Source organism: Oryx dammah, unplaced genomic scaffold, assembly GCF_014754425.2.
Source record: "Oryx dammah isolate SB20612 unplaced genomic scaffold, SCBI_Odam_1.1 HiC_scaffold_27, whole genome shotgun sequence".
NCBI classification, from domain to species: domain Eukaryota; kingdom Metazoa; phylum Chordata; class Mammalia; order Artiodactyla; family Bovidae; genus Oryx; species Oryx dammah.
Window position 1 is genome coordinate 129,581,941 of NW_024070211.1, and position 15,675 is coordinate 129,597,615.

Consider the following 15,675-nt stretch of genomic DNA (forward strand, 5'->3'; position numbering starts at 1 on the left):
TTTAAAAATGGTCCACATAAAAAATTATTTTTAAAACTTTAAGGACATTTACTAGGAGACTAACAGACAATGATAATTCTTATGGCATTTGAAGAATGGACCCAATTACGTTTTGTAGTTGTGTAACAGAACAAGCTGTTTCAGTAGTCCAGACAGTTGCACAGGGTATGTATAAGAGGTTATGGGCAAGAAAAACATTTCTGATGTAGATAAGATTTGATTAGCAATTGGAAATAATATTTCTTGCTTTAAAAACCACAAAGTATCTACAATCTCCCTCTGAAAGTTATACAAAAATTAACTTATGTTTTCAAGTTTTTGCTTAAATTTTTGACTTTTTTTTTTACATGAATCAGAAAGTATGAAATAGGTAGAATGAAAAAATATTATGCATACTGTATTCTAAAACATGAATATAAAATAAACAATAAGCAGAGTAAAGTAGGCATTAGAGATTTTATTTCTTTTTCTTAAACGGGGAGGGAGTGGTCTTTATTTTTTTTTTTTCTTTATGGTTGTACCATGGGTTTGTGGGATCTTAGTTCCCTGACCAGGGTTGAACTTGGGCCCCCTCATTGAAAGTGCTAAGTCCTAACACTGGACATCAGGGAATTCCTGCATAAGAGGCTTTAAATTTTGAATGTTCTAGATAAATTTTACCAATTTTGAACTCTGGGCTACTTAGTAAGAATCAAATTATATTAATGCTTATCATGTTAATAGAATGTGATATTCTTTTAACAATAGTATTGGTATTATGATGGAATAATATTAATTTTACACCAGACTCAACACATTCAGCAATAGAGTTTCTTTAAGCTTCAGTAGCTAATGTTGTTATGTTTCCAGTATAAAAAGAATCTTTTCTTATATCGTGTTTTTGCCCCTGTTCTTTTTTGAACCATTCAGTGCAAATACATGTCCAAGAGTAGGTAGCAATATATGCAGATCCAATTACATTAACTAGTAAGACCATGGAACTAGTTAATCCTTCTGACTTTTAAGAGATTGAAACATGAACTTAGTACATCTCTGCAAATAATTTGCATAAAAAGTTTGGTTGCACACTTCACCAATATATATACGATTTCATATTCTAGGAGTCACCTTTGCTCAGGCAGTATTATATTAGCATTACAGTTTTTGGTTAATTGTGCATTATCTTTGTGTAACCTGCTTTTTCCCATTATCACAAATTGCTTTCACAGTTGAGCTTTACTAATTAAATACTGAATATTCTCATCTAGCTTCAGATAGTGTATATCAATGAAGTAGAAACAGTGGTAAGATATATTTGGGTAACTTCAATCAATTACATCGTATGCATGTAATAATATATTTTTTATTGAGGTGTTTTTGCTCTGTCATCATACTGACTAGAGTCAGATTCTTACTTGGCACATCCAGATGCTCCAGCTTTGTGTGACCTAGATAGAAAACATATGGGGGTATGTGCGTGTATTTTTAGCACATGTTAAGCTATCAGTCCAGAGAAGGCAATGGCACCCCACTCCAGTACTCTCACCTGGAAAATCCCATGGACGGAGGAGCCTGGTGGGCTGCAGTCCATGGGGTTGCTAAGAGTCGGACACGACTGAGCAACTTCACTTTCACTTTCATGCATTGGAGAAGGAAATGGCACCCCACTCCAGTGTTCTTGCCTGGAGAATCCCAGGGACGGGGGAGCCTGGTGGGCTGCCATCTGTGGGGTCTCACAGAGTCGGACACGACTGAGTGACTTAGCAACAGCAGCAACAGCAGCAAGCTATCAGCCTAATGGCAGAATATATGAAAAACTTCAGGAAATGAACAGATCTGTATTTTAGAAAATAATACAGGATTTGTGAAATGGTGGGGAAAGCAAACTAAAAACTATTTGCTGTAAAAACTGTAGCATTTAAAAATTCTGTTGTTTTCTATATCCTTAGCTTTTTAATTACTACCTTTTATTGTTTAGTTCTTTAATAATAAGTCCCATTTTTAAAATGAATCTTAATTGCCTAAGTAATAGTGAAAGTTTAATTTATTGGCAGACTTCTTTATTGTTAGCCTAACTATAAATACTTAAAAAATGCTTCTTAATCAGCACACTTGATCTGATAAAATAATTGCCCAGTGTGAAATAATGCTCTGGAACTACTAGCAGTATTTACTTAAATTTTTTTTTCACATTCAGTGGTTCTCATGTTTCATAGCTTGTTTAGAACCCATTTCCTCAAGTGATCATTTTACAATTCTGTATACTAACTTCTTAGTAGGTCAGCATTAATCAGCAGCTAAGATTTATACCTGAGGTGTCACTAATACAAACTAAAATACATAATACGTTTCCATTAGAAGTATCACAGGTTTTATAGCTGTATTAAATGCAGGAATTTGAAAACATTAGTTTTCTTGAAATATTTTCATATCTACTCATTTAAAATACATTCTGTACATATGTATGAATCACAGAGCTAGCATAGCTTTAAAGAGAGAAATTTTCTTTGAATAAGTTTTTATTGCTCAGCTACTCTCTGTTAAAAATAACTTGTGATATAGAAAGTGTGAAGAAGATGACATTTAATTTCTATGCAGTTGCAGATTATTCAGAATCTTAACCTACTTTCTCTTGTTTTAAGCATTGTTCCTTAAATCAGCAGCTCCTGGCTGGCTTAAAATAATAGCCATAACAGCAAAAGCCAGCACCTCTTTTTTTTTTTACACTGACACACACATAAACACACACACAAACACAAAGATGTGTGGAGCAAATGAAGAGATTACAGTCTGACAGTTTCTCAAAAAATAAGCAGAGTTGCCACTTTACTTAGCTATTTCATTCCTAGGTATATACACAAGAAAAATGTATGTCACACAAAAACATGTACATGATTGTTTATAGCAGCATCTTTCATAATAGTCAAAAAGTGGGAGTAACCCACATGTCCATAATAAGAAAAGCAGTAATATTTCAAATGTATGTCCATATAGCGGAATATCACTTAGCTATTAACAAGGAATGAAATCCTGACAAATGTCCAGGATCAGACAGCTTCACAGGTGAATTTTAACAAACATTTAAAGGAAAATTAACACTTATCCTTCTCAAACTGTCTCCAATAATGGAAGAAGGAATGCTTGCAAACTCATTCTACAAGACCAGCCTCACCCTGATACCAAAACCAGACAAAAGCACTGGAAAAAGAAGAAAATTACAGGTCAGTATCAGTGATGAACATAGATGCAAAAATCTTCAATGAAATATTAGCAAGCCAAATTTAGCAGTATGTTAAATGGATCATACACCATGCTCAGATGTAATTTATCTCAGAAGTGCAAGAATGATTCAGTATCCATGCTTCAATCAGTGTGATATACCACATTAACAAATTGAAGGATAAAATTATATGATCATCTCAACAGGTACAAAAGAAGCTATTCACAAAATTCAACATTCAAGTATGATTAAAAAAAAAAAACTCTCAACAAAGTAGCTACAGAGAGAATTACCTCACCTTGATAAAGGCCATACAAAACAATCTCACAGCTAGTATCATACTCAAAGGTGAAAATCTGACAGATTTTCCTCTAAGATCAGGAACAGGATAAGATTGCCCACTCTCACCACTTTTATTCAACATAGGATTGGAAGTCTTAGCCATGGCAGTTAGATAAGAAAAAGAATCCAAATGGGAAAGAAGTAAAACTTTGACTTTTTGTGTATGCTACTGCTGCTAAGTCACTTCAGTCGTGTCTGACTCTGTGCAGCCCCATAGATGGCAGCCCTTGAGGCTCCCCCGTCACTGGGATTCTCCAGGCAAGAACACTGGAGTGGGTTGCCATTTCCTTCTCTAATGCATGAAAATGAAAAGTGAAAGTAAAGTTGCTCAGTTGTGTCCGACTCTTCACAACCCCATGGACCGCAGCCCACCAGGCTCCTCCATCCGTGGGATCCTCCAGGCAAGAGTACTGGAGTGTATGATATAATATTATATATAGAAAATCCTGAAGATGCCCCCAGAAAACTACTAAAACTAATAAATAACTTCAATGAAATTGTAGGTTGCAAAATTCACTTTCATAAACCTGTTGCATATCTATACATTCACAGTAAACTATCAGAAAGGAAAATTAAGAAAACTACCCCATTTACAATTACATCAAAAAGAATAAAATGCCCAGAAATAAATCTAACCAAGGAGGTAATAAAAACCTGTACTCCGACAACTAGAAGATACTGATGAAAGAAATTAAAGACTATACAAACAAATGGAAAGATAAAACATGTTCATGGATTGGAAGAATCAATATTTTTAAATGACCAGACTTCCCAAAGCAGTTTATGAATCAGTGCAATCCCTATCAAAATACCAATGGCATTTTTCACAGAACTAGAAGAAATAATTCTAAATTCTGTATGGAAACACAAGACAAAATAACCAAAACAGTCTTAAGAAGAACAAAGCTGGAGTTATCATGCTCCTTGATTTTATGCTATACTACAAAGCTACAGTAATCAAAACAATATGATGTTGGCATGAAACCAGACACAAAGATCAGTGGAAGACAGTGGAGTCCAGAAATGAACCCACAAGTACATGGCCATTTGATCTACAACAAAGGAGATAAGAATATACAGGGAAAAGATAGTCTCTTTAATATATGGTATTGGGAAAACTAGACAGCTACTTGAAAAAGAATCAACTGGACTACTATTTCACACAGTTTACAAAAATAAACTCAAAATGAATAAGACTTACATGTAAGATGTGAAGCCAGAAAACTCCTAGAAGAGAACAGGCAGCACACTCATTGGTCTGAGCAATATTTTTTTGGATCTCTCTCCTCAGGCAAGAAAATGAAAGCAAATATAAAGTAATGGGGCTACACTAAAAAGCTTTGCACAGCAAGGGAAACTATCAACAAAATGAAAAGTCTTCCTATCAAATGGAAAAAGATATTTGTCAACAATGTATCTGATAAGGTGCTTAATATCCAAAATATACAAAGAACTCAGCATCAGAAACAAATAAACTGATTTTAAAATGGCAGAGGGCCTGAGTAGATGTTTTTCCGGAGAAGTCGTATAGATGACCAACGGACACCTGAAAAGATGCTGAAAATTACCATTCATCAGGAAAATGCAAACCAAAACCACAGTGAGGTATCACCTCACATCCGTCAGAAAGACTATTATCAAAAAGCAACAAATAACAAGTGCTGGTGAGGTTGTGGAGAAAAGGGAAACTTCATGCACTGCCATTGGGAATGTAAATTGGTACAGCCACTAAGGAACACAGCATGGAATGTTCTCAAAAAATTAAAAATATAACTATCACGTCACCTATTCCACTTCTGAGTATTTTTCCGAAGAAAATAAAAACACTAACTTGACAAAATATATGCACCCCTTTGTTCATTGCAGCACTATTTACAATAGTCAGTTTATAGAAGGGCCCTAAATGTCCATTGACAGATAAATGGATAAAGAAGATGTAGTATATATACATGTTGGAATACTACTCAGCCATGAGAAAAGAATGAAATCTTACCATTTGCAACTATATAGATGGATATAGAGGGTTTTATGCTAAGAGAAAAAGAACTGTGAAAGAGTAACTATGTTTTCACTTAAATGCAGAGCCTAAAAAACAAAAGACCACAGATAACAAGCCAAAAGACTCATGGAGAACCAATAGGTGATTACAAGAGGGGAGGTGGTGGTGGAATGAAAGTAAAAGGAGACAAAACCAAAAACAGTGACTGTGTAAGCTAAATAATGCTAATTAACTTGATTGATTCACACTGAGCTACAGAATTTGTTAGCTTTATTATTTCTTTAGATCATATAATATTAATTATGCTAGCTTCTTCCCTAACTATAAACTCAAAATTAAATTCATATATTTTACCCTTTTGTGCAAATTAAATTGTATCACTACTACAACATACTCCTGAGACAATCTGTAAGGTCTTCAGCATTGTGTAGCTAAATAAAACTGGATTTTAAAAAAAGAATGAATTGCTAATACAACATAAAACTTGAAAAAGTTATGCTAAGTGAAGAAACCATTCATTCATAAACAACTGTGTATTGTATGATTCCATTTACATTAAATACTCAAAATAGGCAATTTATAAAGACAGATTAATGATGGTCTCAGGTGAAGTGCAGAGACATGCGGAATGACTGCTAATGGGCACAGGGTTTCCTTTTGCAATGGTAATTGTTCTAAAAATTAGATTGTGGTGATTTAGTTGCACAAGTCTGTAAATATACTAAAAACCATTGAATTGTATACTTAAATTGTATCATGTGTCAATTCTCTTGTAATGAAACGGTTATTTTAAAGAAAAGAAAGAAAAGCAAAGGCTGCTTTGGCTTTCCTAAAATAATAGAGATCCGTGTAGTGGTATGACGACCAGCAGTCTTTATATTTAAGAACAAAGAGCTAGTTTTCAGCGCCATTAGGATTACTTTAGAAAAATGTATTCATTTGCTCACTCCTTCAGCAAATTGTTTACTGGACCCTTCTAAGTACTTGACACTGTTTCTGGTACTACGGATTCAGTCACGTTCCCGATTCCTCTTCCTCTTCATGTGTGGTGAGTCTCCCAGTCACATCGAGTCTATTTCATGCCCTTCAGTCTATCTCTGCTGTCTTATACTCTTAGCAGTGTGCTTAGTTCTGTTACCTGGTCCAGTATTTCTTAGCCACGGTGTTAATGTTAGTAGAATACTAAAGTTCGCACATATTTTATCTTTTAAAAAATTAGAGAAGTGATCGTGAACCGTGAACTTCTTCAAGCTGGTTTTAGAAAAGGCAGAGGAACCAGAGATCAAATTGCCAACATCCACTGGATCTTGGAAAAAGCAAGAGAGTTCTAGAAAAAAACATCTATTTCTGCTTTATTGACTATGCCAAAGCCTTTGACTGTGTGGATCACAATAAACTGTGGAAAATTCTGAAAGAGATGGGAATACCAGACCACCTAACCTGCCTCTTGAGAAATCTGTATGCAGGTCAGGAAGCAACAGTTAGAACTGGACATGGAACAACAGACTGGTTCCAAATAGGAAAAGGATTACGTCAAGGCTGTATATTGTCACCCTGCTTATATAACTTATATGCAGAGTACATCATGAGAAACGCTGGGCTGGAAGAAACAAGCTAGAATCAAGATTGCTGGGAGAAATATCAATCACCTCAGATATGCAGATGACACCACCCTTATGGCAGAAAGTGAAGAGGAACTAAAAAGTCTCTTGATGAAAGTAAAAGAGGAGAGTGAAAAAGTTGGCTTAAAGCTCAACATTCAGAAAATGAAGATCATGGCATCCAGTCCCATCACTCCATGGGAAATAGATGGAGAAACAGTGGAAACAGTGTCAGACTTTACTTTTGGGGGCTCCAAAATCACTGCAGATGGTGACTGCAGCCATGAAATTAAAAGATGCTTACTCCTTGGAAATAAAGTTATGGCCAACCTAGATAGCATATTCAAAAGCAGAGACGTTACTTTGCCGACTAAGGTCCGTCTAGTCAAGGCTATGGTTTATCCAGTAGTCATGTATGGATGTGAGTTGGACTGTGAAGAATGCTGAGCACTGAAGAATTGCTGCTTTTGAACTGTGGTGTTGGAGAAGACTCTTCCCTTGGACTGCTAGGAGATCCAACCAGTCCATTCTGAAGGAGATCAACCCTGGGATTTCTTTGGAAGGAATGATGCTAAAGCTGAAACTCCAGTACTTTGGCCACCTCATGCGAAGAATTGACTCATTCATTGGAAAAGACTTTGATGCTGGGAGGGATTGGGGGCAGGAGGAGAAGGGGATGACCCAGGATGAGATGGCTGGATGGCATCACGGACTTGATGGACGTGAGTCTGAGTGAACTCCAGGAGCTGGTGATGGACAGGGAGGCCTGGTGTGCTGCGATTCATGGAGTCACAAAGAGTCGGACGTGACTGAGCGACTGAACTGAACTGAACTGAATCTTGTAAATGTCACTTTTACTGACTTGCATTCCATTGTATTTTTGTGAGTGGAAGAGAAAGCAGCACTGTTATATCTCATGTGCCAGAAATAACACACCATCTTCAGTGCCTATGAGAATATCTTGTGATTCTGAACCTCATCCGTTTTGTATGTGCTCAGTAAAATTTGAGATTCTCTGAGTTGAAATATTACAGTCACATTTTTTAATCCATCTTGCTTTAGTTTAAGGTCTCACTGAATCACTCTTGCCAAAGATCTTTTTTTAAATTGAAATATATTTGACATAAAACTGTGTAATTTAAGGTGTATAACATGTTGACTTGATACATTTATATTATAATATGATTGCCATTGTAGCAGTAATTGCATCTCTGTCACATTAATTTTTCTTTTTAGTGGTTGGAGTAATTAGGTTTATTAGTCTCTCAGCAAGTTTGAGGGTTATAATACAAATTGTTGTCTGCATTCACTGTACTGTACATTAGATCACTAGGACTTATTTACTACTCTTTGCAAGTCTGTACTCTTAAATAATATCTGTCCTATCCTCATAACCCTTATGTCCTGGTAACTACCAATTTTACTTTGTTTCTATGAGTTTGTTACTAGATTCTACATAGGAGTGATCAGTTCAGTTCAGTCGCTCAGTTGTGTCCGACTCTTTGTGACCCCATGGACTGCAGCACGCCAGACTCCCCTGTCCATCACCAATTCCAAGAGCTTGCTGAAACTTACGTCCATTGAGTCAGTGATGCCATCCAACCATCTCATCCTCTGTCGTCCCCTTCTCCTCCCGTCTTCAATCTTTCCCAGCATCAGGGTCTTGTTCAGTGAGTCAGTTCTTCACATCAGGCAGCCAAAGTGTCAAAGTTTCAGCTTCAGCATCAGTCCTTCCAATGAATATTCAGGACTGATTTCCTCTAGAATTGATTGGTTGGCTCTCCTTGCAGTTCAAGGGACTCTCAAGAGTCTTCTCCAACACCACAGTTCTTTGGCATTCAGTTTTCTGTATAGTCCAGCTCTCACATCCATACATGACTACTAGAAAAACCATAGCTTTGACTAGATGGACCTTTGTCGGCACAGTAATGCCTCTGCTATTAAAATATGCTATCTAAGTTGGTCATAGCTTTTCTTCCAAGGAGCAGGCATCTTTTAATTTCATGGCTTCAGTTACCATCTGCAGTGATTCTGGAGCCTAAGAAAATAAAGTCTCTCACTGTTTCCATTGTTTCCCATATATTTGCCATGAAGTGTTGGGACTGGATGCCATGATCTTAGTTTTTTGAATGTTGAGTTTTAAGCCAACTTTTTCACTCTCCTCTTTCACTTTCATCAAGAGGCTCTTTAGTTCTTCTTCACTTTCTGCCATAAGGGAGGTGTCATCTGCATATCTGAGGTTATTAATATTTCTTCTGCAGTCTTGATTCCAGCTTGTGCTTCATTCAGTCTGGCATTTCGCATGAAGTATTCTGTATGTAAGTTAAATAAACAGGGTGACAATAGACAGCCTTGACATATTCCTTTCCCAGTTTGCAATTAGTCTGTTGTTCCATGTCTGGTTCTTACTGCTGCATATGAGTAATGTCACATAATATTTGTTTTTGTCTCACTTATCTCACTTAGCAAAAAGTCCTCAAGGTCCAAAGATCCATATCTGATCATGGTATTTTTCCCAGTTAGGTTTGTCCATTGATTCTGCACTGTGGATAAAAGAAATTGTAAACTTCTTTATTTACCTGACATGCTAGGTCATTCATGATCTTGTTCTTGTCTATCTAATATCTGTCTAGCTTCATCTCCAGCAAGGCATATCTCTATGCTTTCATGCCTTTGCATATGCTCACATATGCACCAATCACAAATGCCCTTCCTATAACTTGTGGGTGTCAAACTCCTCTCAGGTCTCACCACACACACAACTGTCTGTGAAGTAGACTTAGGTTTCATCTACAGTGTTCCCACTGAATTTTATATTTGTAGTTTTCATAATACATTACAATTATTTTAATACCTCATTCTCCTTTTGTATTTTTAGCTCCTTGAAAGCTGGGACTTTGTCCTCCTATCTTTGTATTCCCAGCTTTTAGGATTCCCAGGAATCTACTACAAAGTAGATGTTTAATAAATATTTGCTGAATAAATTTAGAATTTTCTCCAAAAATTTTAATTTAGCCAGAGCATTTATATATTACATGATGAAATTAAAGATTAAAAATACTTACATGACAGCCTATGTTTCCTGGAGCAGTTCCAATTTTAAAGAGTCTAGATTCTTGAAGTGTTAATGTAGTTACCAAGACATAATTTTTTGTTGAAAAATATACACATTGAAGCTATATGTTAATTTTTAAATTTTTTACAATTTATTTTTCCATTTGATTTCATGTACTTTAAAAAAATTTTCTAATTAAAGTCTTCTTTTCTAATTCAGATCACTTTCAAAACAATAGATAATGAAAAATTGGCATGTACAACAGAAAAATACCTACATTTTAGTTCTGTCATTTTACTGTGCACTTTCGACAAATAACTGCATATCTGTATTTATATGAATATTAATAAATAAAAATTATTGGAAACTTAGAAATCCTTAGGTATAAGGATTATCAATAATCTTGTCAATAATAAGATTAGGATTGGTACTGACAGACTGTACTCTCAAAAATATTCTGACTGTATGATGCTCTGAGAGTAGCTCCCAATCTTTTTGGACTTCTGTTATTCTGGTTTCTTTGATACGGAGACCCTGCTTTTAGTCCTTGTCCTTCTTCTAACAGTAGATTATTTAACTTTAAATGAATTTTTAAAATAATTTTGAGAATGTATTAGTACTCTCAAGAAACTGGAGATTTTATAACATATCACATGTTCATCCATGAAAATACATTTGTCAAAGACACTATTTGAGAATTCCCAGTTAGGATCTGGAGTTGGCTCTAACTTATTACTACCTTTGACTGGTGAGGAAACAGATTCTGGCAAAGTAAAAGTTTGGAGCCAGAAAGATTATGTATAAATCATTATTCTTGGGGTAAATAAATCTCTTTGAGCCTCAGTTTCCTCATCTGCAAAATGAAATACTAATACCTGCCTGAAATGGTTGTGAAAAATTAATGGTTTCTATGATGGTAGTTAGTGCCTACTAAGTAAAGTTTTCATAAATTGTAACTCCTACTTGCTTAGTATAAATAAAACCCTGGGAATAGATAAAAGGGTTTCCTGTTATACCAATTATTGGGTAATTTGTCTTCTTAAGCAGTTGTTACACTCTTTTCCCAAGGAGATTGGTCTTTGAGATTCTAAAAACAAAAGTGGCTTACAGATGTACAGATCAAGAAGCAGAGTCAGGGACTGTTGTCAGCTTGTCCTTCACTACTATCCCCTGACATGCCAGTTAAAGAACAACATAAATTCATTTGCTTCCCCTTTCATTTTATTATGTATAATATTGTTAGTATTTTTTCCTGCCTACATAGGTTCCTGGTTATGTTAAGGAATTCATTTGGCTAGGATCCTTTGATCTAGCCAGTCAGAGTGTCTCTCTTTTAAACTTTCTCCACAATCAGATATTTAAATCAGTGTCATTTTGCAGGTAACCTTTTGTGATAAGTAACAAATAACCTTTCTACATTCCAAAAATAAGAGGGAGAGAGAAAGAACGAACAAAGGAGAACGTTCTCAATTCCCTCCGTTTGATTCTACAAGCCTGCTTGTGTAAACCCCTTTTCCCTCACTGCTTTTTATTCAAGTGTGTCATCAAGAGCTTTTCTTGATCCACCTGCCTCCAGTTATTACTATCCACTTTACAGCGACACTTCCTAAAAGAGCTGTCCCCTTCATATGTTTTCTGTATTGTCACTATCCAGTAACTTAAATTTGGCTTCACTTACTCTAGCACTGCTTTCACTGCTGATTGCTAAATCCTGTGGCCATGTCTCCTTGCAGTGGGCAGTGGCTGCTTTCTCCTTCTGGCGCGCGGGCTTCTCAATGTGGTGGCTTCTCCTGCTGTGGAGCATGGGTCTAGGGCACCGGGCCTCATTCATTGTGGCATGTGGGCTTGTTAGTCCTAGTGCATGGCTTTGTTGCTCTGCGGCATGTGGGATCTTCGTGAATCAGGGATCAACCTGTGTTTCCTGCATTGACAGGCAGATTCTTTATCACTGAGCTACCAGGGAAGCCCTGCTTCTTCCTAAAAAACTTCCTTGGTCAATGCGCCATACTGTCCTGACTCCTCTTGCCTCTGTGGTCAATGCTTTTCAGTCTCTTCCTCTTCCTCTGCCTGACTCTTGAATGTTGGTGTTTTCTCCTAAGTCCTTTACACATTTTCTGTAGGATTTAAGACTTCTAAGTGAATATTTGTTGAATGAATGTGTCTATATATTGATGGTTTCTCAGGAGATTTGACTATAACTAAACCTCATTAACTGAAAAAATTTCAGTATGTTACAACATGCACTTCACAGCCATACTTTAGTGCTGTCTCTCTGGGCCATAATTCTCTTAAGCTATCCTACTGCATGCTTATAGTGAAAAAAATACAAGTCCATTATTCAGCCTTTCTGTCTTTGAGGTTTAGTTAGCTTTTTAAAAGTTCTCTGTATATAAATGGTAATTTTAAAAAGCATGCATTACCCTAAATTTTTATACCAGGTTAACTGTTTACAGAAATTTTATAGCATTGATGTCTATCCTCAATAAAACAGTAATGTTTACTTGAAGTAGCAATTTAATTTAAATACACTCTGCAGTATATATTCTGAAGTTTAGGATTAGAAGGGGGAGAAAATTAATATTTAATGAAATTGTTTCGTGCCATGCTCTGGCCTCTGTGTTTACCTACATCGTATATTTTCATCTTCCAACACTCTGGGAGATAAGTATTCTTAGTCAGCTTGTAGAGAAAACAAAATTGAGGTTAAGGTAAGTTAAAATAGACTCTACACTACAGGATATACAGCTACTGAAACTCAGAACCAGACTTCTCTCAAACTTTATAGCCTATAGATACCTTATAAATGATACAGAAAGGGATGAATGCTAAATACAGAAATATATTGTGTAAGTACTTGAGTTTATTAAATCCAGGTTGTGCTAAAAGTTGTCTGTGTCGTTTTGTCCCTAGGCAATTATTTGGCAGAAAACTAGAGTATCGGATCATAAAATGGCTCTCATGTCTGTTCTGGGGACGGCAGTTATGGGCAATATGGAATCCTTTCAGTACCACTGTGAAGAATCTCAGGTATACAACAGAGATGTTCTTTAATAATTCTAATTTACCACTGAAGCTGTTTAATTATTTCCTTTTTGTCTGGTTGAGGTAGGAAGAAGTGTCTCTTTAAAAATTTTAATGACAAAGGATGTATAAGCTCATATTAAATCTCTTTTCCCTGCCCTACTTCCTATTTTTATCTCTTCTGTTTATTATTTTAAGTATCGTGGTTGCATTAATTGTTTAAATGATTTTCAATTTAGAATCTTCATCTCTTTGCTTTCCTCAATGAAGAAACAGCGTTGAGCCCTCTTACCCTTGTTTTCCCTTTCCCACCTTGAGTATGTCTTCCAGCTTTATTTTCTGACCTGTCAGCGCTAGAGAGTCTCTTCAGCCCCTGTAACGCTGGATGTGGCTACTAACCCTCCCAGTCTTGCTTGCTCGCTCTCTGTAGTGCCCGCTCCACTCTCATGTCATCTAGCTTCAGAACCTGTGTCTTATGTAACCATCTTTTATTTGAAGATTCATTTTAAAAGTTGAAAACTTATATGGACTATACACTATTATGACTTCTTTTCTTTTCTGTAATTTGTTGCAGTCTCTTGGCTACTAGTTCCCCTCCTATTCTCTTGTACAATATTGAGTTCTTAATAATTATCATTTTATTAGTGTCTTGGATGGAGCTTGTGCTCAGTTAATGTATTAAGAATTCTCTCTGTGAGTCTGAGTGAACTCCAGGAGCTGGTGATGGACAGGGAGGCCTGGCGTGCTGCGATTCATGGGGTCGCAAAGAGTCGGACACGACTGAGCGACTGAACTGAACTGAACTGAACTGAAGGAAGGTAGCCATGTTCTGACTTGGGTCTGTTTTTCGGAGCACTCTTAATAGTTGTTTAATAGTTTAGACACTAGTGTCACTTCGGACTGGTCCTCTTGGCTGACTTGGGATAGTAAGGGTACTGTCTAAATTTTGCTGGGTTCTCTGTGGTTTCCTAGAACTTTGTTGCCCATGCTGGTAACCCAGGAAGCTTGCAACAGGAGATTCAGACCTGCTACCTGTGTTGTGCTTTAGAGAGTCTACCTGTCATAGTTTGGTCTGAAGACCAGCAGCATCAGTACTGCTTGGAAACTTGTTAGTTTGACAGACTGAGTAGGAGACAGAGGTCTTTACTTTGGTAAAGTAGTACAAGAGGAGCTATTGGACAGCAGCATGAAAGTGAGCTGAAATATTTTATCAAGTTTGAATGTGGTGAGATTAAGGAAATTTGTGTGAGCATTTGGAGACGAAAGAAATAAAGGCTGTACATCTATATCTTAGCATCACTGGTGTATGTTGTATAGATGGGAATGAAATTACTCAGATGGGATAGAGAGCAAGAAAAAGGGGTCTGATGAGGAGACTGAGGGAGACTATTACCCTTATAGGCTGTAAGCAAAGGGAGAGAAAATCCCACTAAAGAGGAAGTTTCAGAGAGGAAGTAGAAAATCCAACAGAGAAGGCTGAAACAGTATCATGCTTCCCAAAGGAGAGAGTTCCCATTGGTGTCAGGGTCTGCAGAGATTCAAGTAGACACTTAGTAGAACTAAGTGTCATTGACGTAGAAGCTAGATGATAGAAGGCTGGAGATGAAGGGAGGGAAAGAAGGGTTCATAGTTGAAGAACAATCAGGGGAGTATTCCTTTGTTTATATTATGCCTTTGATTTTCGTTTTGCTTTTTACTTGAGTGATACTTGGGTATAGAATCTTATAAGGACTATCTTATTTTTTATTTTGTTGCACTGATTTGGTCTCTTACAGAGATTTTTTTTCCCCACAAACTAGCCTGATTTTCACTTTTTGTAACATTTTATAAGACTTTGCCATTTGCTTTTAGTTTTCCATATAACTTACCATGTGTTCGTTCTTAAGGTTATCTATCTTAAGCCATTTTTAAAGCTCAGTATTTGGAAGTAATACTATTTATTCAGTGGCCAACCAAGATGGTGTGGAAGAAAAACACTAGCAATATTACTGATGTTTTCTTCATTGTAATCTTTATTCTTACCTATTCTGGTTTGGTTTTTTTTTTTTTCCATCAACAAGCCCAGTAAGTCTTTCAGAGGCTGAACAGCTCTCCCTGATGCTCAGCAGGTGCTTTAAGAAGGCTCTCATATTACTTGGTAAATGATGCAACCATTTACAAGGGTTGTGAAGTTTTATAGTTAATGAAATAGTTTCATTTTATAATGGATTATCTTGCTCTGTGTATTAACTTTTTTTAAATTGGCACAGTTTGGCAATGTGACAATAACGCACTTAGTGTTCTAAAGTCGGTAATGCGTCCACCTCCTTAAACACTTATTTCCAAGGGCAGGGATAGCCACAGACATAGGTGGCAGCCTACAGCCTATGTTGGTAAGGAGCCTCATGGTTTCTGCTTAACTAAAAATAGCAACCCCCCTGACACTCTTGCTTTTTTAAACCTAAGCAGAAAATTTCTC

The 15,675-nt window shown here is 36.5% G+C and overlaps 1 protein-coding gene across 3 annotated transcripts in view; it reads left to right on the plus strand.

Moving 5' to 3' along the window:
* The window catches only part of PMS1 (PMS1 homolog 1, mismatch repair system component), a 110,842-nt gene that overhangs the window by 70,843 nt on the left and 24,324 nt on the right, over nucleotides 1-15,675 (plus strand). For all 3 annotated transcript variants that reach the window (XR_005718904.1, XM_040227803.1, XM_040227804.1), the window contains exon 6: nucleotides 13,107-13,223. Coding sequence is in view for 2 of the 3 variants with exons in the window: in XM_040227803.1 (XP_040083737.1) it covers nucleotides 13,107-13,223 (117 nt within the window). In the remaining variant the exon portion in view is untranslated. The remainder of the gene's footprint in view (nucleotides 1-13,106; nucleotides 13,224-15,675) is intronic.